Raw genomic sequence first — 26,177 nt, 5'->3', positions numbered from 1 at the left:
TGTGATTCTATATATTTCATCATTTTTCCTCATCCGTTTAGAATAATTTCCGTACGCCACTGCAAGAGACAGATTAGGCAAAAAAGTTAGTCATTCTGAGAATTTAGTGCTTCAAGCTTTGGATACAGATCAACCGAAATAACCATGTATAACGACTGAGCATCTGATCAATAGATGGTGCTAGTGCTATTGCTTCATTCATCAAATGAATGCTTCATCTAGGGACAGAGAAATATACTTTCTATTTCCCATTAACTATAAGAGACTTAACGTTCATATAATTATTGAGCCTCTGTCCAATAGATGGTGTTATTGATTTATTCAAAAACAAAATTCCGAATACTCGAAAACTCTCAACAATTAGTTCCAAAAATGAGACACTACCAGACTATTCATAATGAAAAATCCCAGTATCTGGTTTAAATCACATTACTCATCGAAAAGTAGTATCTTCGTGTTGATAATATTACTATTTCAAAAATCATCAGACATATTAGATACATATTGAAAATGAAAATTCATTGTTAAAGAGCGCTGTAAGTCGATTGCTAAAACAGAAGATCTACTGCCGAAACAGTTAACCTGGCAACACTGAACAAGGCATTCCTTTCGTGCGATTTATTCATCATTTGTGGTGGATTGATTCGCAAAATTCCGCAATTTGATTGTGATTTTTGTTACAGCATTTGTTTGGTCTTCGAATTTTCTATTTTCAAATGTTTTAGATATTCACCATTATAAATGGTGTAATTACCAAGATTTTGCGACTTTTTCTATATATCAGATTATGATATATTGTATCAAGTTGCATACTTATGGTGATCACGATGAATTCGTTAATGTATAATCTCTAACACTCAAACTCAAGTCATCTCCTGTTGATGCAAGCTTGGTTAGCGAAACGTGTTTTCAATAGATTAATTTCATGTCAGAGGGTCTAATTTTTACTAACCTATTTTTTTCTGAATAATTAAAAGACGATGTTTTCGCTTATATGAATTGAATGTCGGTTCATATAACTTGATAATTTTACTCTGAGCGACTATAAAAAATCTCAATACCTACATTGGAATCAAGTTTGTTCTCATTAATGCCCAAGGAATTTGGATGGGGCCTTTATAGTCATAATAGAAGACGTTTTTTCAAGATCCAATGTCATTTTATGACATATCAACCGAGGCGATATTTTATTAGGATCATCAATCATTTCACTTTCGAATTCATGTAACTTTCTTCTGAATTGCTGTTGCCTTAAATTTTCATTTGTTGCAGATTTTCATCAGTCATTTATATTTCGAGGTGGGTTGAGATGATTGGCTTCTATTTTTTCATGTTTATAAAATGAGTGAAAAGCTGGAAGAAACTTTCTAGCAAGATCATGAAGATTTTCCATAAATATATTTTGCTTGTATTTAAAAAATAAGAAAGCTTTCGAAACTCTACCTATCACTTGCTCTATAGCTCCCTTGATAGTACCTCAACAGTTCTGATGTGTTGAAAGTAATTTCTTTAGATGTTAGATTTCACGCTCTTCACTTTGTATCTATTTTTCCCAGACATGCTTTTTCTATCTCAAATGACTGAATAAACAGAGAGGTGGAAGAAAACACTTTATTTCAATAAAAAATCAAAACCATTACAAATTACATCCGGTTATCTCAACAAGTTTTTTCGGACACACAACCTGTTGGAATTGAACTTGAGGATTCGAAACGTTCTCCATGAATTCAAACCTGAACCTGCATCCAGATTGCAGCTCTTGTGGAAGAGTGTTACATTCCTCTGCCGAATGTACTCCTCCGTACTGATCTCCCCAACCACTCCATGGTGCATTCCATTGGTCGTGACATCCACTAGTGAAGATACCGACACCACCACCAGGAGTTGCAATATCGAATTGGTTCGCTCCCAAATCTCCACCAGAGTTGGTGTTTTGCACCAGCAATTGCTTACCAGAAAGCTGGCCTTGGAATGTTAAAAGGAAGCAGGCACAACAAAGGTTGGTATCTACACCACCGGTGAAGGAAGCAGCAGCGAAACCGTAAGCAAGAGTCTTGTTGACTACGAATGGCTGCTGGTTATTGCACATATAAGCAGTTCCTCCGTCGCATCCTGACTTGACACTTGGTTTCAAAACGTTTATGCCTTTACTATCACAAGTATTTACAGCATGCATATCTCTAGTTTTGATGTTCTCTACCCAAGCGCAGGAAGGTTTACAGCAGTCCCAATAACGCGTGGTGGTACCCCAGCCAGAACGTCCTCCAGGGACTGGAATAATGTCTTCATTATCGCTGGGGAGCGCCACAGCATCTGGAAAAATAATAATGACGACTGTAATGGTGATGATGATAAAATAATAATATTGAAATTGATTTTGATTAATATTACTGGAGTTTTTTCCCAACACCAAATCGTTATTTTCAACACCTCGACACCTGTTTCGATCACCAAGTGATCATCTACAAGAGGAAGATTAAACTGGAAAAACTTGCAAGGCTAACTCTATTCATACCATATAGGTATACCATACAGGTGTACCACACATACAGGTATACCACACCTTTGGTGTTTCAAATTAAAATTTGCCTTATCTATTTTTTTTATTATTGGAGTCTTTAGTAGAACGATGCCTTCTCTACTCTCGAGTCTCAGGATCACGAAGGCAGAAATCTTGGCCGGACGAATGCAAAAGGCTGTCATTCTGCTCGGGGTACATGATTCTCAGACCTAATGAGCACTTACCCCACGATGTGAGGATGGGTCATTAGTTAATAATGCTGGCTCTCGCCAGCAATCTGGCTGATTCGCTTCACTATTACATCTGGTCAGGCTAGAGTCCAAACATAGCAAGTCACATCCAGAAAGGGTGTTTTTTCAGGACGATTTTCATTCCGAATCATTCATTCCAGGGTTATACTTCCCCCGAAAACAGGAAAACCGTGGACTTTCAGTTTAGAGTGTCTTCATGACAGAATGGTACTGGATGAGATATTCATCCATCATAGTTTCATTTACAACTCTAACAAACAATATAACGCTCTGTCCAGCGAATTTAGACACCACTCCATATATAATTTTAAGAAAAAGTTGAGAACATATCTGAAGTCTTCTGGATAGATAAAATATTCAATGTTATGCCTTGCTCATATGGTTTTCCCTTTGTCTCACTTTTGTCTATTTTGCTATATGTTTTACCTCATTTAAGCTAAATAGATTTTTATATTTACTTTGAAATTTAGATCCGTGGTTTTTTTCTGTTTTACAAAGATTCAATGAACTACTCACTTATCAATGTATACTAAAGTCTATCCAAATCCAAGATAGAGTAAAACTAAACAAAACCGAAGGGTGATGTTCACGTGATCGCCCAGTGTCGTACCAAGAAAAGGGCAGCGTTCATTGGTGAATTCGCCTTCTTGGTACGAGTTCGGTACCAGCACAGGGTTGTAATCAGTCGTTTGCGTGTTTGTGTGGCGTGCGTTATAGTATATTGTTTAAACTTGTTTTCCAAGATGTCCAGTACAGACACTGCTGATGACACTGTGAGCTATCCTCTGAGTCCAGCCAGGAAACTATCCAAAAAAAGACATTTGAGTGTTGAGATGAAAGAAGCGATTTTAAATGTGTTCAAGAAAGAGATGGAAGAAATTGAGACATCGACTGTCGACGAAGTCGTATCGAAAGTTTCCGATAAATTGGAGTGTGTTGCGCTTCGATTTACAATGTTTTACGGGAATATAAACAAAATCATAAATTTTCCAAACCGAATACAAATCAGAATCGTCAAACCATTATAAAATCAATGGAAATAAATGGAGATATTTTATTGCCAAGTTTTAAGCGGCCAACATTCCATAAAGTATCGAAACATTTGAATTTTGTATGGAAAAAACGAGGGCGCAATAGTTTATTATTGGATAGAGAGGAAATCGTGTTATGGAGGAGAGAGTATTTGACCAAAATTAAATATTATAGGGAACAACAGAGAACAATTTATTATATGGATGAAACCTGGGTTAATGCTGGTCATACTACCCTAAAGTATGGGTCGATGAAACTGTGACCTCATCTAGGAGGGCCTTTCTAGATGGACTATCCACCGGATTAACAAATCCATCAGGTAAACTTATATTTATATTAAGACCTACCTCAATCTCAATATATAAAAAGTAACCCTCGTATTTGTTTTATTCACTTACATACCTCTTCATAATTTCAGGTAAAGGAAAACGGCTTATTATTTGTCACAATGGCAATGAGAATGGGTTTGTTGCTGAAGGGCTGTGGTGTGGTATAAGGAATATTTCAATGTAATTACATATCTATCGCCTTTGACAATAAATTTGTAATAGATAATCAATCAGCCAATATGATTTGAAATATGGATCTTTGGATAGTAGACTGACCAAAGAAATGACGTGGAATATTTTTACGAAAACTTCTCAGATATATGTGTATGACAAATAAATTACTTACAAGTAACGAATAAAGCCAGAAGTGCGATCTTCATTGTGATTTCAGCAATGTTGCTACTATCTGATTGAATCCTAATTTTTAGGAGAATTTATATAGGAATCTTATCAAATTTCCCCTTCTTTTAATGTGGTCTTACTGGATATGTCAAGGATCATGTATTTTTAATTTCAATTTTATCATTATCGATCGGATTACCAGCTGATTATTTTGGAGATATGGAAAATTCCATCATTTGATATTTCATTTATTTTATTAATTACGTTCCATGTAAAGAATCAAAAATTCTGACTGTTTTCAATAAATTTCACCTGGCTTTTATTCAAATTCGACCATCATTCGAGACATATAGTTCATACATATAGAATTCATTCTATAAAAAATGCTATGAGCTTGGAATAACATATAATAAACTAATAATGGATACCCAGAGCAGTCTATCATTGGAGTTTCAGCTTATAAAATTTTATTGTATGATACTTTGATACTATAGATAGTCTCTTCAATAATTGAACAAACAGTTTCGATTTAGGTCTCTCTATTATAAATTCTACCCTTATTGAAATTTCATTACAATGTATGTATAATAAGTTAATCAAACTATTCAAACTGATATAATAATGTAGCAGGTTCAGGAAAGCTGAAGATTTTTTATTTTTTCTAGCTAGATTATATTACTTTTAATTACCTAGGTATATGTATTTATCGAAATACTGTTACAACTAAACACTGAATATACTTTTCATGATCCGCTGAACAGAATTCCAAGAATATTACAATTTTTTGTTAATTGACTGTACAATTTGTAAAGATATTTTGTAGTTCCAAGTTACTTTGTTTTTCTATACAATTGTAAATTAAAATTTAATGAATAAATGAATCAACTGGCACAGTATTTTTTTCATTTTACGTTGCTGCTGACAATCTGTCGAATGCCATATTTTCATATTTCCTGTAAGTTGAGTTGAGCCAAGTTATGGAAACATATTGGTTCTAACTGCCTTCAGAAATTGTTTTTGAATCTTTTGCATGTGGATTAACTTTCAATTCCAATTCCAAGTGTGTTTTGTAAAGATAACGAATGATTAGCTATTTATACCTCAAAATTGGGATGATCTCCATTAGATTGCTTCGAGTGGTATCAAAATGAAGCTTATAGTATTATCTCTCGCCATATTGGCTGCTTGTAAGTATCCTTCATTATATGAATATAAAAAAAAAGGCCTTGCTTTTTTTCTAAAACGGTGTAGTTTGAAATTGTACCACTGCGGGTTGATCTTTTCATCTATAGTTATGTTGTCAATTTAAAACTCATTTTTACTTCACCAAATTCGGAAAAATCTAAACGGAGGTAAACACAAATTGAACCGAATGGTAAAAATTTATGAAATTTTTATAGTTAAAAAAAAATATGGAACCTGTACAGAGAGTAAAAGTTTTTGAAAAACAGGAGGGAGAGACAAGAAATAATTCATAACAATAGTTTCACTTTTATAATCCATCAGTAATTTAATGAAAAATCTGATTGTTTTGTCATCGAACCGAACTGAATATCGATTCTTTTTATGTATGATATTCCAATGAATATTTAATTGAGTGATTTCAATTGTTATTATCTGGTATTTTTCATTGAGTTGAATTTTCTCAACTGTACATAAATATCATCTTCATCAAACTTCAAATTTTAATAAATTTTCCACAAAATATATCTTTTTATCTGAACAACATACTTAGATATACAAGTATATTTTCAAATTTATTCATTTATTTTTATTGTACCTGCGAAGATAACTGCAAAAGTCGCCGAAACGTTGACAAGGAAAGCACAAACATGCCTATTGAGTGAAGGAAGATATTTTAGAATATTTTTGTAATCGTCATTCCACGTTAGTTATATTAACGTTGTTTATTCTTGTAATGTGTTGTAATTATCTCCATTAGGTCGATACTATTTTTATTTTGTCAAAGTTTTTTGATTAAAAATAGCGCGCCACAGAAAAAATTCAAGTTTAAATTTGAACGGGGGATTTAAAAATAATTTTCATTTGGGAACGAACATTTAACGCAACAATAGAAAATATTGAAGTTAATGGCAGGGTTTTCTTTCACTCACAATACGTATCGTATAAAAAAAAACTTGAGAAGACGTTTGTATTCAAAATTAAACGGGGTGTTCCAAAATGCAGTTTATTTGAGATAAATCAAAAGGTGCATTATTTTCATCTTCAAAAATATCGAAATTAATTTTCGTAGCCACGCCACGCTATTGAATTTGAATTTTCTTTTCAATGAAAAACATGAAATGTCATTAACTGTTACCCCTTACCAAATATCACCTGAATATTTGTTTGAAGGTGGTTGACAATGTTTCGTGGTGTATTTCATCAGTTCGGACTTCCGTTGTCTAATATAATATAAATTGATTTGAAAACTCTGAAAAAAACAATAAGATTAACCAAAAATAACAATTTGATTAAACAAAAACCTGAAATTACAAAGAAATCACATACAAGCAACAACCAAACAAATGAAAAATTGAAATATCAATAAAAGCTGAAAATAAAAATTAAAAATTATTATTAAAAGAAAATGAAACATAAAAATTGAAAGATTTCAAACCAAGTTATGAAGTTGCTCACAAGGATATACACCAACATGATACAAGAAACAAATCCAACCTTGTTTCTACAGCTAATAGGTTGAAAAAAACAGATAATATAGGAATTAAGCTATACAACGCCTTATCTGTCAAATTTCGTAACTTGCCATTCAGAAGTTTCAAAAACCTGTTGAAGAAAATATTAACCAAACATCCTTCATATAAAATTGATCAATTTTTCCAAGTTATTCAAGAAGAGAGAGACACTTTTGTGGTCACCACCCGGACTTTTACCTCAACTTTGAATATATATGAGCGACTTCATTGATTCCAGTGGCACATTTGCTTTTTCAGCTGCAGGAAAACCCAGAAAAACCTGCAGCACCACATCATCTGAAGATCTTGATCTAACAATGTCCTCTCTCTTATAAAACAAAATGTAGGTTGTCTCCAGAGGCTCCAATAAATTCAATACATCACCAGAACACTTCGTGACACGACTATCGTCAAACTTAAACCAGTCCGTTTCTTCTTTGACCAAAGCGTAATAATGACCAAATTCAACGCCAGAACCACAGTGAACAATGACTGCATAAATATTATAATAGTGGTCTGCTAGGTTGAAATGGTCATCTATTTCGAACCTTCTAAAGAGTTTCTTGCTTCCGTTAGAAGTTGAGTCTTGTTTGAGAATCATCACTGTTATTATTAGATTGACTGGTACCTCAGCTATACTTGTTTCCTTATAAAGTCAGGTTAGTTTGGCGCATTATAATATTTATGCAGTCATTGTTCATGTGGTTCTAGCGTTGAATTTGGTCATTGTTAGATATTTGATTTATGAATTGTAAAGCTCATGGCTTTACATTTTAGTCGATTTTTATATGATTGGAATTTTATCTTGTTAACTTGTATTTTTTGTTACTCTAATTTATCTACAAGCATTTTTTAGAACTATTTTGACGAATTCATCTCTCAAAAATATTTTAGAAATTGTATTGACATGTCTGAAAAACTGTGTGTTTCTTGGACTAATAAAATTTTATTATTTTATTATCACACCCTTGATCATTTTCATATCCTCAAAGAACACCTTGCGTAGGAGCATAATAAAACAGATATTCTCTCGACCAACCAAATACTTCTATTCACGGCTATTGGATCTTTTCTATTAGGATGTCCTAAAGAAATCAACAAATATTTTTATTGTAATCAAAGAATACCTGGTGTAAGTAGCATAATAAAACAGATATTATCTCGATCCACCAAATACTTCTATTTCACTGCTGTTGGACTTTTCTATGAAAATATCAGTTGAATCGAGATATTTTGATTCCAGTCGATTACTCTACCAGCGAATATTCCCCAACGATCATCCCAATCAACGGGGGGGAAGAGAAGGAGACGGAATCACCACCCGCTACTGGGATTGCTGTGCCCCATCCTGCGCTTGGGACCAAATCATACACACAAAGAACAGAAAACCCAGTCCAAACTTGCAAAATTGACGGAAGAACCAACAGCACCGTCGAGCAAAACGCCCAGTCAGGTTGCTACGATGGTGGGGTGGCTTACTTGTGCAGCAACCAAAGTAGCCTGGGTGGTCAACTCCACCCTTGCCTATGGTTTCTCCGCAGCATCCTTCACAGGAGGCGTTGATACTGATCAGTGCTGCATCTGCGTACTCCTCTCTTTCAAGGGACAGCTGACGGGAAAGAAGTTCCTTGTTCAAATCACCAACACTGGCAGTCCTTTGGCAGTTAATCAGTTCGATCTTGCAATGCCTGGTGGGGGGAGTGGGTATCTTCGAGAAGGGGTGCTCGTCTCAATGGGGCACACCTCCATGGGGATGGGGCAGGCCTGTGGGGGGCGTGGAGTTTGAGGAAGAGTGCAACCAGTTGCCAGCTGACTTGCAGGAAGGGTGCAGATTCAGATTTCAGTTCATGGAGAATGTGGATAAACCCCGATGTTTCCTTCATTGAAGTTCAATGCCCTGCTGAACTGAAAGCTCTCACTGGTTGTGGAGATTAGAAGTAACATGGATTAGTGTTCTGAAAAATAAAATATGTTTCTGCACATTATCGAAATTATTAGTTCCTTCATACTTGCATCACCGTAGCTAATGGACGTAGCTGATATTCTTTCCTTTCTCGGTGACTTAGAAGCGTTTGGCAAAATTTTTGTTGAATACCATATATCTGGATCACAAAATACATGAAATAGTAAAATGTTTTGAGATATCACATACTGAATGAAATGTGTGAAATCGAAATGACAAATAATAAAATCCAGAAGCAGTACAGAATTGCACTAATCATTGAACTATTCATGAAGAAATGAAACACACAAATATTCAATTATTGAACGAGTCATTGTGTGGGAAAATTAGAGTTTTTTGGCGATTTTTCTGGAGATTCATACTTTCCACAATCTGCAATAAACAAAAATGTAATAGAGAAGTTTATACAATAATAATAATAATTATAATATGATTTTATTTCCTTGGGACAGTACAGGCTGTATGGAAAAAGTCAAAGGAAGGATTTCATACAAAGTGCATATACCATCAACAAACGAATAGCAAACACCGCATAAAAACATACAAACGGTTATAAATAACAGATAATCAAAAGCAAATAAGTACATGAATAGATGAGAAGAAAATATTCCCTCAGAAGTGATGTTCTAAAACTGTTCTATGGAGTAGAAGCAAATTTTGCACTAGAAAATTTTTCAGATTTCGTTTGAAATGAAAATTGAGCTACTATTTTTTATGTTTTCTGGGATCGAATTAAATATTTCTGGAGCCCTGAAGTTTGGGGCATTTTGAGTTATTCTAAGTTTTGTTGAATATAAAGTTATTTTTGTGTCTAGTGTTATACCCATTTTTAGAATCGATCTGGGGAATGTATCTTTTTTCATATACATATACAGGGCTACTCTAAACTGTTCTAATCTAATCTGTTCTAATGGCTAATGACCTCAGCAGTCGATGCCAGAATAATAATTAAAAAAGTACAAATTGAATGGCTATTCAAAATAGTTAATTTATTAAAAACTCATAACAAATATTTGTAGAAAATTATTGTATATGATGTATGTACATATGTATATTACTGAAACCGGCTGATACTCTAAATTGATATTTCAGTTCGAATCAGTTGAAGGAAAGTTTATTTTCCACACGAGGTTTTCATCTCTCAAAAGGTGAGATGTTGGACTTTTTTTGTATCTAAACTATACTCAGCAAGATATTATTGCGATCCAAAATATCTAAATACTTCCTTCCAGAAAATTCCATAATCTATCAATTAGGACTAATGAAGGTCAGCCGTTCTTGGCAACAGTGCGAAAAAAAATTCTGAGGGCTTTTCAATAAATGATAACATATCGAGAGATATTCAAACATATCCAATGTGAATACTGATTTACTTTCAAGGCAGCTAATAATCAGTCTAATTTGATAAAACAGATAAAAGTTTGTAAAACACTTGAAAAAAACAAAAATAACTAAAAACCGACAGGATAATCCTCTAATTTATCACACGATCAAAAACACTTATTCGGATACTTTTCAAAATTTATTACAGTCTAGGATGAATCGCATCTCAAGATTCCCATCATTTGATGTTTATTTATAAATTGACGTCAATGATTGTCAATATAGATTACATTTTTTTTCGTTACCAGCTCTAAAGTTTGAGCTTTCTCGAGCTAAGAATTAACAAGATCTTACTTTTCACCATGTAATTCTCATTCCTTTCAACTTTCTTTCAACTTTCTATTAGGTATATTGATGTATAACGTTCAGTTCAATAAAGTTGAATTTCTTTTTGGAATTATTTTGATGAATCCCCGAATTTCTCTAATAGTGGGAAATCTGATAAGCTCCTGTATGATCTATCTTTCAAATAATTTTTCATTGGATGAAGAATATCATTTGCCATCCCCAAATTGTTGTTTTGATCAAAGTATATCACAGTATCTAATTGTAACTTATTTTACAAAGTTTCGTTGGCACAATTAGTGAAAATGAATAAATTAGTGTTGGCAAATCTGTTGACAAGTCAATCCTCCAATTGATTATTGTTGTCATTTTTCCAAAATTTTCACGCGTACCTACTACCTGGAACTGGTATGAAACTAAAAACCAGTTTCTATTTCGGAACCATGAAAATTGCCATTTCTAAGAAGTATTAATTGTTCCTCTGAGTATTACGAATTGTTTGAGGTCTATAAACAGAAGAACTGATCTCTTATGACACTCAAATACAACATTCTTTAGATATGACTGTATATTTTCCAGAAAATATATGTTCTTCAACAAAAAATACCTGAATGGCATTCAAACAATCCGTTATTACCTCAACAAAATTCCCACTAGTATGTTTTGGCTTGAAATATTCAACGTGTAGCTACATTGCACAATTTCTATCCATAAATTTGTCAAGTGTTTATCCACGAAGATAAGTAAAAAGTATTTATTATCTATCATGTAGTTGAAGTGCATCAATTCAAAATGAAACTCTTGGTGATATCATTGGTCTTGGCTGCCGGTAATATTTCAGTTTCGAATTTTTTCCAAGGAAAAAAATAGTAAAATTACCCAGCAAATCAGTCTACCTCATTATCCACTAATTTGAATAAAAATATCAACTATATACTATTTTTCACTAGTTCGGACTTCCATTGTCTATTATATAAAATGATTTGAAATCCCTGAAACAAATGAAAAGAAGAATTGAAAATGAATGGCTGAAAATAACAATTATATTAACCAAAATAAACCTGAAATGAAATAATAGTGAAGTAAAATACAAGTAAAAATAGAACAATTGAATAAATTGAAATAAAGAAATGAAAAAGAAAATAAAAATAAAAAGTGGAGAAATTCCAAGTCAATTCTTCTTTTTATTTGTTTCAGGGATTTCAAATCATTATATATAATAGACAATGGAAGTCTGAACTAGTGAAATTCATCATGAAACATTGTCAATCACCTTCAAACAAATATATACTATTTCGGGGGTTTTCCAAACTCAAAAGTTCCCCCTTTATCCATCATCATCAAAAAATAAGCACGATCTTACTTGACAATTGATGGAAAATTCTTCCGTTGAAATAGATTCAAAACAATACTCGCATATTCAATTTTCGAATGTAATATCACAAGAATGTCGTAGCTTTGATATTTCAGCAACACTCGGTTACCAGAAGAAAGAAATACAAATGCACGGGGCCACCAGCAAGAGCCAGCCGCACATTTGTGGTTTTAGTTAATAGATCTTACAAGAAAACTATCATAATCACCACAGAGGCAGCTATAGCTACCTGCGTGACATCCGGGTCCAGGAAATAATACAAATACGAAAGTTATCGAGTGTCTTGATATAAATAAAGAAGTTAATAATCGGAAAAAGTCGATAAAAAACTGATTTTCCTCCACAAAAAATGACTTTCGTTCAATATTCCATTTCTCATTTTTCATTATACAGAAGTTTAGTACATTTCGCTGATGAAATAATAAGACAACCAGGTCCACATTTCTAAGAAACCTGAAATGAATAAAACAAAAGTAACTGTTCCAAAAGTAACTGTTGCAAAGTTTCAGATATTCATCAGGATCGGTTGTTTTGGAATTGAAATATATTAAATTCTCCAATTGTACGAACTATTGGAGGCAGAAGTCATAAGTTTGTGTTAGTTATCGATTTGTGTCAACCTTTTTAATCAACAGTTAAACCTACACTATTGCTATATGCTGTAGGTTTAACTGGTCCATCATATAATGATCCAGTTCATCATACTTTTTGAGTATCCCTGTGAGAAAACACATAATATTTTTACTAGTATAAATGCTACAACGAATTACGCATAGATTCCCGAATGTCTTCATAAATCGATAATAAAAACTAATCCGTATGATGGAGCTCCAGTGATTTTCTTAAAAGCTCAAACATTTTTATTTTTCAGCTCATGCCTCCTCACACGATAGATCCCCAGATATAATTCCAATCGATGGAGGAGTAGAAGGAGACGGTATATCGACTCTTTACTGGGACTGCTGTTCGCCATCCTGCGCGTCAGACAGAGTTATTCAAACCAAAAATAAGATCCCTGTCCAGACCTGCCAAAAAGACGGCATTACACCCAGCAGGAAAGAAGACAATACGAAGTCGGGCTGCATGAAGGGTGGCACAGCCTACCCTTGCACCAACCAATCCCCCTACCTCGTTAACGAAACTCTGGCTTTTGGATTTTCGGCTTCTTCCTTCCACGGAGGCGCAGAAACTTCGCATTGTTGCTTGTGCGTACTGCTGTCTTTCAAAGACCACTTGGCTGGTAAGCAAATGCTGGTGCAACTGATCAATACTGGATCTGACTTGGGACATAACCACTTCGACCTTGCCATTCCCGGAGGAGGAGTGGGATTATTCAACATGGGTTGCACTTATCAATGGGGCGCTCCTGTAAACGGCTGGGGAGAGAGATACGGTGGAGTAAGTTCCATAGAGGGAATGTGACGAGCTGCCTGATGTTCTGCAAGAAGGCTGCAGGTTCCGCTTCACATTTTTGGAAGGTGATGACAATCCTGCTCTTTCGTTTTATCAAGTTAAGTGCCCTGCTGAGCTGATAGATATTTCAAAATGTGGAGATAGGGATTAAATAAATTGAAGATAAGCAAAATTTGTTTAATTTCATAGAGTACAAGAACACAGCAATAGTAATATAATTAAAAAACTTATTGATGACTGTTTGGAACAGTTATGGATAAGAATAACATATAATAAGAGAAATATGGCAGTTCTTGTTTTCTCTTGTTTAGTTTTCTTTTCCTCAAGGCTAGAACTAAGATCAACAGTACCCTTCCGATACATGTTGTTTCTAGCCTTATTTGTAGTTTTTTTTAATCATTTTTATAGATTGAATATCTATTGTATTTATATGTATTAAGGAACTACAAATAAATATTAGTATTATTATTATTATAAGCAATTGCGCCACTATATACTCTCTCCAATATTATGAGAGCATGGAATACTTGAAGATCAATGAAAGAAGTGGGGGCAGAAGGTATACCTACAATTTTTGATGGATTATTCGATCCTGATTCAATAATTGAATATTTTTCTCAAAGTTGGGGGCAGTGTAGCGATATTACCTGTGTCTGTTAAAAATAGAGCAGATTCATGAACTCTTCTTTGAAATAAAAATTACAGCTTTTGGGATAGATATTGATCCTTTTATAGCTCATATCATTATTTACATCGAAACGTCATATGCTCTCTGCCTATGGTTTTTAATCTACTGAACTAGCTGACCTACGAGGAAGAGACTTGAGAATTCTCTCTCTCTCTCTCCCTCTCTTGCTCTAATAGTCTTTTAACGAACGCACATGTAGGGGGTAGGGCCGTAACGGAATTCGGAAAGCTCTTCCTACATTTGACAAGCTGTATAATACCATGCCTGAGCAAATAATGGGCAAAATCTGTATTCCAGATTCCATAATATGCTCAAATCCCTTCATTGATTTACACTTGTCAAACTGGATTCCAGAAAAAAATTTGTGCATCTGATTCTCCCATTTAAGATGTAGATACAGTTATTGCTGATTTTGATTGGGGGAACGTTAATGTATTAACAATTTCAGGTTTTTAGAAAGCATTCGATAGACATAAACATACTTCATTTGACTACGTTCATATAAGTCTACATTTGTATACTATCAATCATAATCTCTTACATACTAGATTCAAATATTGGGATTTTTCTGATATTTCACTTACAATGATCAGGTAGAATTCAACGCATCGAAAACAAAATAATTAGAAACGAAAGAAACGCAACTGAAGCCACAAGGGAGTATTCTTGGCCCCTGTTTTTCGTTATTTAAAACTCTGTTATACTAAGATCAGTAACTGCTTCTGAAGTTCAAGCATATGGCAGTTATTCATTACTTGAAGAAAACCTGAATGATGCACATAATTTGCTCAATAATGACCTTGAAGGTATATTGAAAAAATGTACCTCTCATAACCTGAAATTGAACTCGACTGGGTCAAGAATATTAGTTTTCTCATCTAAAACACAATATGACTATATACATATGAATCTGGCAGCGGCAAATAATTTCAGGTGTGATACTAGACAGTAGCAGATTCATTTTCAATGTATATTAATGCAAAACTTATTCTTTTACAGTTCTCCTGATGTAATTTTGTACGGTCTTGAAAAAATATACAGTAATAATTTGAAAATTTCTCCGGAACCAAAAAAGAGTTCATTTTTGGTTTCGGAAAATGGGCACTTTTCTCACAGATCAACGTATTTTCTTTCGTTGATCTTCATGCATAGACGCGAATTACAATGGGGAAAGTAAAATACGCCAATGAAAAACTCTTCAGTTTGATTTTGTACACAGAATGAACGGAGTTTGTTGGAGACCATTCCAAAGTTTCCTCATGATCATTCCTCAAAATTCTACAATATCTCTGAATTTACTTTCACTCGTTGTACCTTGTCGAAAATTTTGTCTTTCAACTGCCGACCAAAAGTAAAATATTACTTTCAGTGGCCCCCTTTTCCGTCAACAAAGAAATCCAGTCATCCACTCAGGAGCATTCATGACTAACGATACAGTCGAACAATACGGAACCGAAACTTTTCAATAGTTCCTCGTTATCTGAGCCAGTTGAGTCAGTGTTACATGTTTACAATCATTAATACAGTCTACGAAAAAATTGTTAAGAGCATCACGTCAATCAAATCTCCATACGAGTTTTTTAATGGGTAATAAACTGCTATTAATTCTCCTTTCTGAAAGCCGATGTGTTTTTAATAACTGCAACTGAATTGATGAACCATCTAAGGACTAACATTCAAATGAAGTTCCAAGGTTCTTAACAATTTTCATTTCCCAGTGAAGTTGAAGAGAATGATTCACTTTTGTAAATGTGGATTGTTAAATGATTCTTTAACTAGCAGATAACTCGTCAGTCTGTTCAGCTATAACTCCATAAAAATTGATGTGGTCTAAAAACATTCCGAACAATTATATCCCTGATGAAAACCCTGAAAATTTTATTTAAGACGAGTGTCACTACATGGTAGTTTCGTAAGTTGAAATGGTACATAAATCTATTTCACAATATTTTTCACATAAAACATGTAGTTATAAAACTTAATTGGATGAATGACCGATTCCAGTAAAACAGGTTCTACATCTATGTTGATTCTTGGCATTTTATGGAAACTATTTTAAACAATATGGGATAAAGAAATAGCTTTTGTATAATTTCTACAACGATTTTATTTGTTTCAGCCGGTTTCAGTTTGTTAAACCATTTTCAAATAAAACTGAAATATATTTCACAGATTCTTTAATTATAATGAAATAGTAAATGGACGTAGGTGGGCTTACACTCACTCTCCCTGCTCTACAGAGCCAGATACAGAAGTACCTGTAGTAAAAAATGTTTCCTGAATTGTCAGTATCAATATCAAAACAATAATGATTTTAAAACATTACCAACTATTGATCACAATTACTATACTAGTGGATTGAAACAACTACCAATGAATCCTAAACTAGTTGTCATCATCACAAATTCAAAGGGGGAGACCATATAATTTATTAATTTCCAGTGCTCCCATAATGCTTAAGTCATATATTTCAGCGCACAACAACAAGATTAATAATTGATCAGCCTATATCAATAAACTATTATGTAACCTCCAAAATAAGTAAATAACCGAAAAAGAATCTGAACTACAGTTCTGGTGCTTGATTTCCAGATTTCAGTACCTTCCATTATGTAAACTCTTCAGAAATAATAAAAGTAATGTTTATCCACAGAAATATCATTATTTATACATGGAGTGTATTTAGCAGGAAGAAGTGATCTTGTTCAATTTTTTTGGTGTAATCAATCTTAACCTAAAGTGGAAAATGACAAATAAACTTCCTGTTTCAATACCACTTGTATTTGTGACAAACGTTACTGCAGTTTCTTTCTGTGAAGATAGTTTATTCTATTCGTTTGTGACTTATGAAAGTCTCGATAAGAATTAGAAGTCCACACTGAACGTGATCCTTGAAGGAATCATTTTGTGTTATTGTAACAAACAAACTGAAAACGTCTTAATACAGTTTTAACCTTTTTAATATAGTAGAAACATCTTCAAGGTGGATAACTGGGTAAATCTGGCTGATATCCACACTGACATTTCTGTTCGAAATCAGAGTAAAGTTTATTTTCCACACGAGGTTTTCATCCTTCGAATGAATGTATTTGAGATGTTGGGCTTTTTGCATCTAAACTACTCAGCAAGATGATCTTCCGGATATCATTGTGAGCCAAAATATTTGAACACTTCTTTAGCAGTAGCAGAAAATTCCGAAGCCGTAGACCAATGAAGGTCGCCGTTCTTGGTGAAAGTGTGAAAAACAATTCTAATGCCTTTTCGATAAACATAAGGCGGTATTCAAATACGTTGAACGTGAAGATTGATTTACTCTCAAGATAGTTATTCATGAGTCTGATTCAATAAACTGATAAAAGTTTGCAAAACACTCGAAAAAAACAAAATTGACTGGAAATTATAAACAAGATGATCCTCCAATCTATCATATGATCAAAAAATTCATATCTCTTGATAACACTTATTCGGAAAGTTTTCAAAATTCAATCCAGTTTAGAATGGATCGTATTTCAAGATTACCCATCATTTGATGTTAATTTCCAAATTGACGTCAATGATTGTCAATACAGATTACTTTTTTCCGCTACCAGCTCTGAAGTTTAAGCTTTCGCGAGCCAAGAATTAACAAGATCATACTTTTTACCACGCAATTCATATTTCTTCCAACTTTCTACCGTTGGGCATCTCGATGTACATTTTCCAATTCAAGAATTGAAGTTCACTCTGAAATTATTTTGATGAATCCAATTCAATCGGGGGTGCAAACATGTTTGTAACAAACTTTTAGGTTCCTTTCGGTCTTATTAGTCGGTGGGCTGTGCTTAAAGACAGGCAGTAAAAAAATCTAAAGAATTGAACTTTGAATAAATAAGAAAGTCTTCATTTTTCAGAGCCATCGGGCAAATTCCGGATATGCCGTTGGTTAGTACTTCGTCCACAAGATGGAGGGACATTTTTGTTGTTCGTTCCAACTTAAGACGAGGAATGAAATACTCTGAAAGAATTTCGATTTTCAATTATGGAGTAGCATTGATTTTTGGTCGATGATGGCCACTATCTTGCACTGACGAGTGGCTAAGAAGCCCGAAACCGGTCTGCAAGTTTGCCCGTTCCAAAATTGAAGGTCGACTCTTTCAGTTGTATTGTCAATTGCATATGCAGGAAATTTTCTGTGAAGATTCCTGCAGTGACACCTGTCGGATTTAATCCAACGCCTTTCGTGGTATTAGCCAGTGGAGTAGTAGTTCGTCCATTGGACGATGGGACTTTAGTTTTGGTGTAACAATCATATGCCTATGATTCGTCACCAACTATGATCCTGAGCGTTGCACATGCAACGATTTTTTTTGGTCATAATTCGGCAATTTTGAAACAATTATAACTATAATGGAACAATATAAATTCAACTCATCTGGTACCCAAATACAAATACATATTTGAATATAAATATCAAATATATTGGTACAGTTATCTCAAAGGTGGAATTTCGTTCCATTTTTTCATAAAAAGAGGACGTATGCTTTTCCACTCACAAGACTTTTGGTGGAATTGATGACACGTGTGAATCGTTGTATTTGTGCCACGTGCCACTGTATGCTCGTTGTAAGTAGTCCTACTGTGATTCGAAAGTGCATATAGATCATAACGACAAGAAGCCACATTTTCAGCTGCAAAATTGCTCATATCCCATCCTTATCAAAATTGTTTGATTTCGATGAAAGTATATCATGATCTAGTTATCTACAGTATCTAATTATGATTTATTTTCCAGAATTTCTTAGGCATAATTAGTGAAAATGAATGAATTGGTGTTGACTGAATTAGTCCTCGAGAAGCCGTTATTCATCAAAGTCGTACAAGACTATTGGCAATTTAATCCCTCACTTGATTATTATTTTCACTTTCAAGTGTGCTACCTGGAACTGATGGTATGAAATGAAAACCATTTTCTATGTCAGAACTATGAAAATCATCATTTCTAAGAAGTATCAGATTTCCCTGTAATTGTTACGAATTGTTTGGGATCTATTAACAGAAGAACTGATCTGTGAAAGTGAAATACCTTGTTCCTTCGATATGACTGTAAATTCCCTCAAAAAATATATATTCTTCTACAAAAAATACCGTTAGCATGACTTGGCTTGAAATATTCAACATGTAGGTACATTGCACAATTCCCATTTATAAATGTATCAAGTGTTTACCCAGGAAGATAAGTAAAAAGTATTTATTATCTATCATTCAGTTGAAGTGCATCAATTCAAAATGAAACTCTTGGTGATATCATTGGTCTTGGCTGCCGGTAAGTATTTCAGTTTTGAATTTTTTTTCAGGGAAAGAAATAACAAAATTACCCACACAATCAGAAAATGATTTGAGTCTCATGAAATAGATTCCAAAACAATGCTCGCACAGTCAATTTTCGAACGTAAATAGGTATGACATAATTCTCGTAGCTTTGATACTCCAAAATCGCCTGCAATTTATTGTGAAATATGTTTACCAAATGTCAACTTTTCATTCCAAATTCCTCTAGGTCTTTGATATCATTGTGCCTTTGCTTTGCAGGTCCGAATCTTGAATAGTGTACAAAAATTTATCATTTCTGTTCTCACACATATCTCATAGCTTCACACTCCCTTACATTGAGATTCAATTCATTATAGGTGCAGCGAGTATCCGGAAATTCCAGCTAATACTAAAGATTTACGCAACCACAACATCATCATTTACGAAAAATAACTCTGTGTCGTCTAAAAACATTAACCTTCAAACTTACAACTTTCACAGAAATCATTAATGGCCAGTAAACAGAATAGGGCCTAGGTTGGAGCCCTGAAGAACACCAGAAGTAACTAGATATAATGTAGACACTGTAACCACTCTTAGAACGGATTTGCTTTCTACAGATAAGACTGAGTTAAATAATATGATCAACTTTATCAAACACCTTAGAAAAGTTTGTGTATTATAATCATAGTAGACTGTCATAAATACAGTTGGGCTGATAATTTCACAGGCTAACAAAGTGAGATATTTTTTGATGGAATTTGATTTTATCATTTGATATAGTTGCCTTGGAAGTCGAAACAATGATTATAGTGATCATGCAATTTTGATGCCATTTTTATAGTGCGATCTGTCTTTAGCTCTCTAATAGGCCACAGTAACTGCGATAACTAGTACTTCTTCATCGGCACATAATCAACATTAGCTTTATTCTTTTCTGAAGTGTTGCCATAGTAAAGATAATAAAGTTGGTTTCAAATTAAAGTCAACAGGAGAAGATGAAAGTGACATTCACCTCCAAGATTCGAGATTCGATTTGACTCACATAATTATCTTAAGGTGAATGTGTGATACTCAAACAATTATTTGAAGTTAATATTCTACCATCTTCAACTTTCACTGGAATCAATACCGAAAGTGAAATTTATAAACTACCTACTGTATCGTTCATTCACTGAATGGGAGCTGTGGTCAACGAACGATCTGTACAGAAATTTGATTTTATTGTACCAAAATTGACTGATGTATCTATAAAGAAATATACAACTTCTCAGGATATTATTGAATACATCTGAATCAGAAGAACTACACAATTAACGATTCAGTGTGTGAAATATTTTCTGATGTATAACTTTAGAATATTGTTCATTTCATAATGAAATGACAATTGATTTTGATTAAAAATTCACAACACAACAAAAAATATTTTTTTGAATGTTTCCTACACTAAATTAGTCAATTTCTACTAATTTTGGGGTAATAAAAATGAAAATAACAATGAAAAATTTTTATTAGCTCTGGTTTTTGAGATACACAGTACTTAATCTTAAAGAGTAGTTATACTATACGTGAAAAGTGAAAGTACATAAAACAATATTGTTATGTTTCTTTTAGAATATTTTAAGTACAAAATTAATAAAAAAAACATTATTCTTAGTGTTTTGACAAATAAAAGAAGTTTGTACCACCAAATTTCAATTAAGTCCATCCGATTCATTGTAAGATCGCTGTCGTTTAGCTTGTCTTTTATAAAAACACTTCTGGAGCATCCCTACACACAGACCAGAAATAGTCTGCAAGTATTGCTTCATTCCAACGGCCCTCATATCTCTGTTCCATTAAGGCAATGTCTTGATGGAATCTTTCTCCATGTTCGTCACTCACAGCTCCACAGTTTTGTGGGAAGAAATTAAGATGAGAGTGAAGAAAATGAATTTTTAAGGACATGTTGCATCCAAGTTGGTGGTAAGCTTGAAGAAGCTCTTTAACCAATGCTGTGAAGTTATCATCTCTTTTGTTACCTAAAAACCCATGTACAACCCCCTTAAAGGCTTCCCAGGCTCTTTTTTCATTTCCTGTTAAAATCATGTCAAAAGCAGGATCATTTACGATTTCACAGATTTGAGGCCCAATAAAGATGCCTTCCTTGTCTTTAGCATCACTCAACCTGGGAAACTTTGCTCTCAAGTACTTAAAAGCTTGTCCTTCCTGGTCCATGGCCTTCACAAAGTTTTTCATTAGTCCCAACTTAATATGTAATGAGGGAAGGAGAACATCCTTAGGATCTACAAGAGGCTCGTAAAGTACATTTTTCTCATTAGGGTTTAGATCTCGTGTAGGCCAGTTCATTTTTTTATAGTGAGATTTTCTATCCGACTGTCCCACAGACACAAAAAACAACAGTACTTGGTGAACCCTAATTGCATTCCTAGGAGTATAGCAATGACTTTCAGATCACCACAGATGTGCCACTTGTGTTGTTCATATTTGATTGATTGGAGAAGTGTTTTCATATTTATATACGTTTCCTTCATGTGAACTGCATGACCTATAGGAATAGAGGGTAGCTGATTTCCATTAAGCAGAGTACAGCTTTTAAGCTTAGTTTTGAAGAGTCTATAAACAGTCTCCATTCAGATGGAGTGTGATCCAAATTCAAGCAGTCCATCAAACCATTAACATCAGAACAAACTACGAGGTTTTCTTTTTTCTCAAAAAAAGGAAGCAAATCTTTTTGACGCTATCTGTACTGAGATATTTTCACATCATGTTTTAGAAGATTCCACTGTTGTAGTCTTGACCCTAACAGCTCAGCCTTTTCCTTAGACAAGCGAAGATCTCTTATAAGGTCACTCAACTCTGCTTGACTAATTCTGTGCGGATCACTAGACCTATCGCTTACCTCAAAATCAGGGTCATAGGATGTAGAAGGATGGATTGCTCCTTCTAAACAGTCTTCATCACCTTCCTCTAAAATTTCATAGTTTTGGGGTGGAGAAGGGACTGGCAAATTGTCTGAGTGTGGTACAGGCCGAAGAGCAGATGGGAGATTAGGGTATTTAACCGTTCCTCTTTTCTTCATAGATAAACCTTGCTTAATGGGAGGAGTTAAGCAGAAATAACAGTCGTCTGTGTGATTGGTAGGCTCACGCCAAACCATAGGTACTGCAAAAGCCATTGCCCGGTTTTTATTTTTCAGCCACTCTCGCAATATGACGGAACAAGAATCACAACATATATGAGGAGCCCATGATTTATCTTGGTCCCCAACTTTCACACCAAAATAATGTTCATAGGCTGTCTTAACGATAGGTGTCATTTTTACGTTTCTGAGCCTTAAATGTTATTTCACCAAATATATAGCAAAAGCTATCGACAGAATTCACACACTTTCGAGGCATTTCAGATCAGCACTTAAATTAATTTAAAAATCAACTTCACATGATAATTTCAATAGCAACCACGTGCGTACAATTGACAAACTCACATAGGTTATGTTTACTACTTAAGAACAGCTGATGAGAGGGGTGTTATGTAAACAAACATGTGTACCAACTGTTGGTGATGAAATATTTCATTTGTTGAAAACTCAATATACATATATATAATATAATGATACTATATCTTGAAAACAAGAGCTAATATATAATTTTTATGGTCACTTTCGGTTTTAACACGTGGAAATACATTAAAATCATCTAATTTCAACCCCGAAACATAAACTTTGTTGTGTTGTGAGTGTCATCTGAACATCAATTATTTCAAACTATATTTTGACTAGAGGAAACGAATATATCGTTCAGTTGACCGAACATTAGACACAAAAAAGTTGGAATAAATTAACTTTTTTGCTAAGTACATAACATTCATTGAAAATACTCTCAAATTTATTTTGCGAGTATTTCTAAGTCTCTATTTAGAAGTCTCCACTGAACAGTTTACAAAATGATTTTCATCACATAAAGCAGATGATGTTCTTGATAGTTTCAGGTTTCATACTGAGAAAGTCAAACTGCTCATTCATGTTTCAGCTCATCTATTCTATAGGTCTAATATATCTGGCAGTGTGAACTTAAAATGATTTGTCATAGCTGATCTTCCAAGTACAAATTTCAGGCTAATTTTCTACCGATTACTGGAGAGTCTGTAGGGATTCATTTGGTACTGCATTTCTATTTTTCATTAGTTTTCCGTTTTGAATTGTGATAGAGACTTTAAACTATCCCACCTAACCTAGTGTTTCAATTTTTTTGCGAAAAACAGGAATAGGTTATTATAATGGTTTAAACCCATCGTTTAGCCTTTATAATCGATGAAAGAAACTTTTTAGCCAAAACATCCCGACAGATAATATTTATCCATACTATATGTTAGAAATCCTTCATTCATACAAGCACTTTTGTAGAAACCTACAGATTTAAAAGTAGTCGACTCTGCCGCAATACCATCACTCCCAGAACTAAGTGTTTCTTAACAGTTTTATAGGGGTAACATAGTAGCTATAATACGTTGAAATGCTTGCTACTGATACCAATTTATTTTATAGAACGACGCCATTTTAATTGATAGCGATCCGGGATACTGAAATTAGATGAGTTGAAAATATGAAATATATATAACATTATATTATTTAGAATGAAGTGAGTTAAGTTTGTGACTAGAAAATTGATACCCCGACAGAGTGAATTTTTGTACGATTAATAATTTTACAGCGCTTAGATTTTGCTAATAATAGGCTATATATTTGTCAATAAAATTTCATTTGCAGTAAAAATATCAATCTTCGAAACACAAACAATATCTTCAACAGTTTTATGAGTGCAAAAGTGGAATTTCAATATTGGTTTTGAAGTATCTACATCATACACTGCTATCCGTGTTCAAACTTCATTTGAAAGTGTGTTATAGATTTTGAATACACCTTACACAAAAAATTACTGAAGGCGTCAACAATATCCTGAGGATTCTCGACTTTGTTTCTTAGATAGCTTACAGATCCGGGTATTTCAAGAGTGATTATATGATCAGAATTTGCTAGGATCTCTAGACAACATCTTTTTTATGTTGACAGATAGTTATCATGGGCAGTTTTGATTTGCTTTTAATCAAAGTACGCAACAGCAGGAATTCTATCTTCATCACGACAAAATTTCCTAAATTTCTTCCTGTACTGTACCTTTTGATTTATGTTTTTTTTTTATGATATCCAAAGAAATCCTTAAGGATAAACATAACTAAAATTTTGAATTTTGTTACTTATTCATAAAAAATGCCATATGAAAAGCATAGCATATGGCAAATCTATTTTATTTTGGACCAGTTTTTCGAATCCCTCTTGAACATTTCTGTAGAAAACACATAATAGTGTCAACAATGAATGCTTCAAAGAATTATGAGTAGAACCGAAAGAGATTCCTTGTAACCCCCACTTTATTTTTTGGGGTCGAGTCTCATGTGAAACATGTCCTTGAACTGAAATTGCTTCGTAAATCTATAATAAAAACTGATCCGTATGATGGAGCGTGATTTTTTCAACCATTTTTTTTTCAGGTTATGCTTCTCCACACGATAGATCCCCAGATATAATTCCAATCGATGGAGGAGTGAAAGGAGACGGTGGTGTAACGACTCGTTACTGGGACTGCTGTGCACCATCCTGCGCATGGGACGAAATCGTTCACACCAAAAACGGGATCCCATCCAGACCTGCCCAAAAAGACGGTATAACACCCAGTAGAAAAGAAGACAATGCGCAATCGGGCTGCGTGGAGGGTGGCCAAGCTTACACTTGCACCAACCAATCCCCCTACCTCGTCAACGAGACCCTGGCTTTTGGATTTTCAGCTTCTTCCTTCAACGGAGGCATAGATACTGCGCAATGCTGCATGTGCGTACTGCTGTCTTTCAAAGACCAGTTGGCTGGCAAGCAAATGCTGGTGCAACTGACCAACACTGGATCTGACTTGGGCAGAATCACTTCGACATCGCAATTCCCGGAGGAGGAGTTGGAATATTCACCCTCGGATGCTCTACTCAATGGGGCGTCCCTGAAAACGGCTGGGGAGAGAGATACGGTGGAGTAACTTCATAGAGGAATGTGACGAGCTGCCTGATGTTCTGCAAGAAGGATGCAGGTTCCGCTTCACGTTTATGGAAGGTGTTTCCAATCCCGCTGTTTCGTTTTATCAAGTTAAGTGCCCTGCTGAGCTGATAGATATTTCAAAATGTGGAGATAGGGATTAAATAAATTAAAGTTGAGCCAATTTTGTTTCATTCCGCAGAGGAGAGATATAAGAGTAAAAGATCGAGAACCCAGCAAACCTAACTGCATACTCTCTTCAATGAGAAATGGAAAGCGATAACATTTTAGTAATTTCTTCAGAAGGAATGATAGTATGACGGAGGCAGAGAAAATACAATGTTTTGTGAATTATTTGATTCTAATTCAGTAGTTGATTATTCTTCTCAAAGTTGGAGGGAATGTAGTAATAGTACCTGTAAAGACGCAATACAGTTCTATAACAGTCACTCTTGTCGGTTGAAAGGAGAGCAGATTCATAACCGCCTATTTGAAATAAAAATTACAGCTTCTGGTATAGATACTGAAGGT

General features: G+C 34.3%; 2 protein-coding genes and 2 pseudogenes across 2 annotated transcripts; 3 read left to right on the top strand and 1 right to left on the bottom strand.

Annotated features, from left to right (window-relative positions):
- Nucleotides 1-1,597: 1,597 nt before the first annotated feature.
- On the bottom strand, nt 1,598-4,634 carry LOC111505702 (endoglucanase). The gene is made up of 2 exons (XM_023160554.2): nt 4,480-4,634; nt 1,598-2,313 (listed from the first exon to the last, which is right to left on the bottom strand). The coding sequence occupies exons 1-2, from the start codon at nt 4,511-4,513 to the stop codon at nt 1,637-1,639; spliced, it is 711 nt and encodes a 236-aa protein (XP_023016322.2). The 5' UTR covers nt 4,514-4,634; the 3' UTR covers nt 1,598-1,636.
- A 908-nt stretch (nt 4,635-5,542) lies between these two features.
- On the top strand, nt 5,543-13,762 carry LOC111505703 (endoglucanase-like; annotated as a pseudogene).
- On the top strand, nt 6,394-9,162 carry LOC141482266 (endoglucanase-like; annotated as a pseudogene).
- A 5,666-nt stretch (nt 13,763-19,428) lies between the features above and the next one.
- On the top strand, nt 19,429-25,825 carry LOC111505705 (endoglucanase). Its single transcript, XM_023160558.2, is given in 4 exon segments — nt 19,429-19,580; nt 25,118-25,531; nt 25,534-25,650; nt 25,653-25,825. Coding segments are annotated over 4 exon segments (726 nt in total). The 5' UTR covers nt 19,429-19,543; the 3' UTR covers nt 25,811-25,825.
- The last annotated feature ends 352 nt before the right edge of the window (nt 25,826-26,177 follow it).

This window comes from Leptinotarsa decemlineata, unplaced genomic scaffold, assembly GCF_025532065.1.
Source record: "Leptinotarsa decemlineata unplaced genomic scaffold, Ldec_3_MD MMD2_tig00000882_RagTag_RagTag, whole genome shotgun sequence".
NCBI classification, from domain to species: Eukaryota; Metazoa; Arthropoda; class Insecta; order Coleoptera; family Chrysomelidae; genus Leptinotarsa; species Leptinotarsa decemlineata.
The sequence above is the reverse complement of the archived record's forward strand: the minus strand, read 5'-3'. Positions and strand labels throughout refer to the sequence as shown.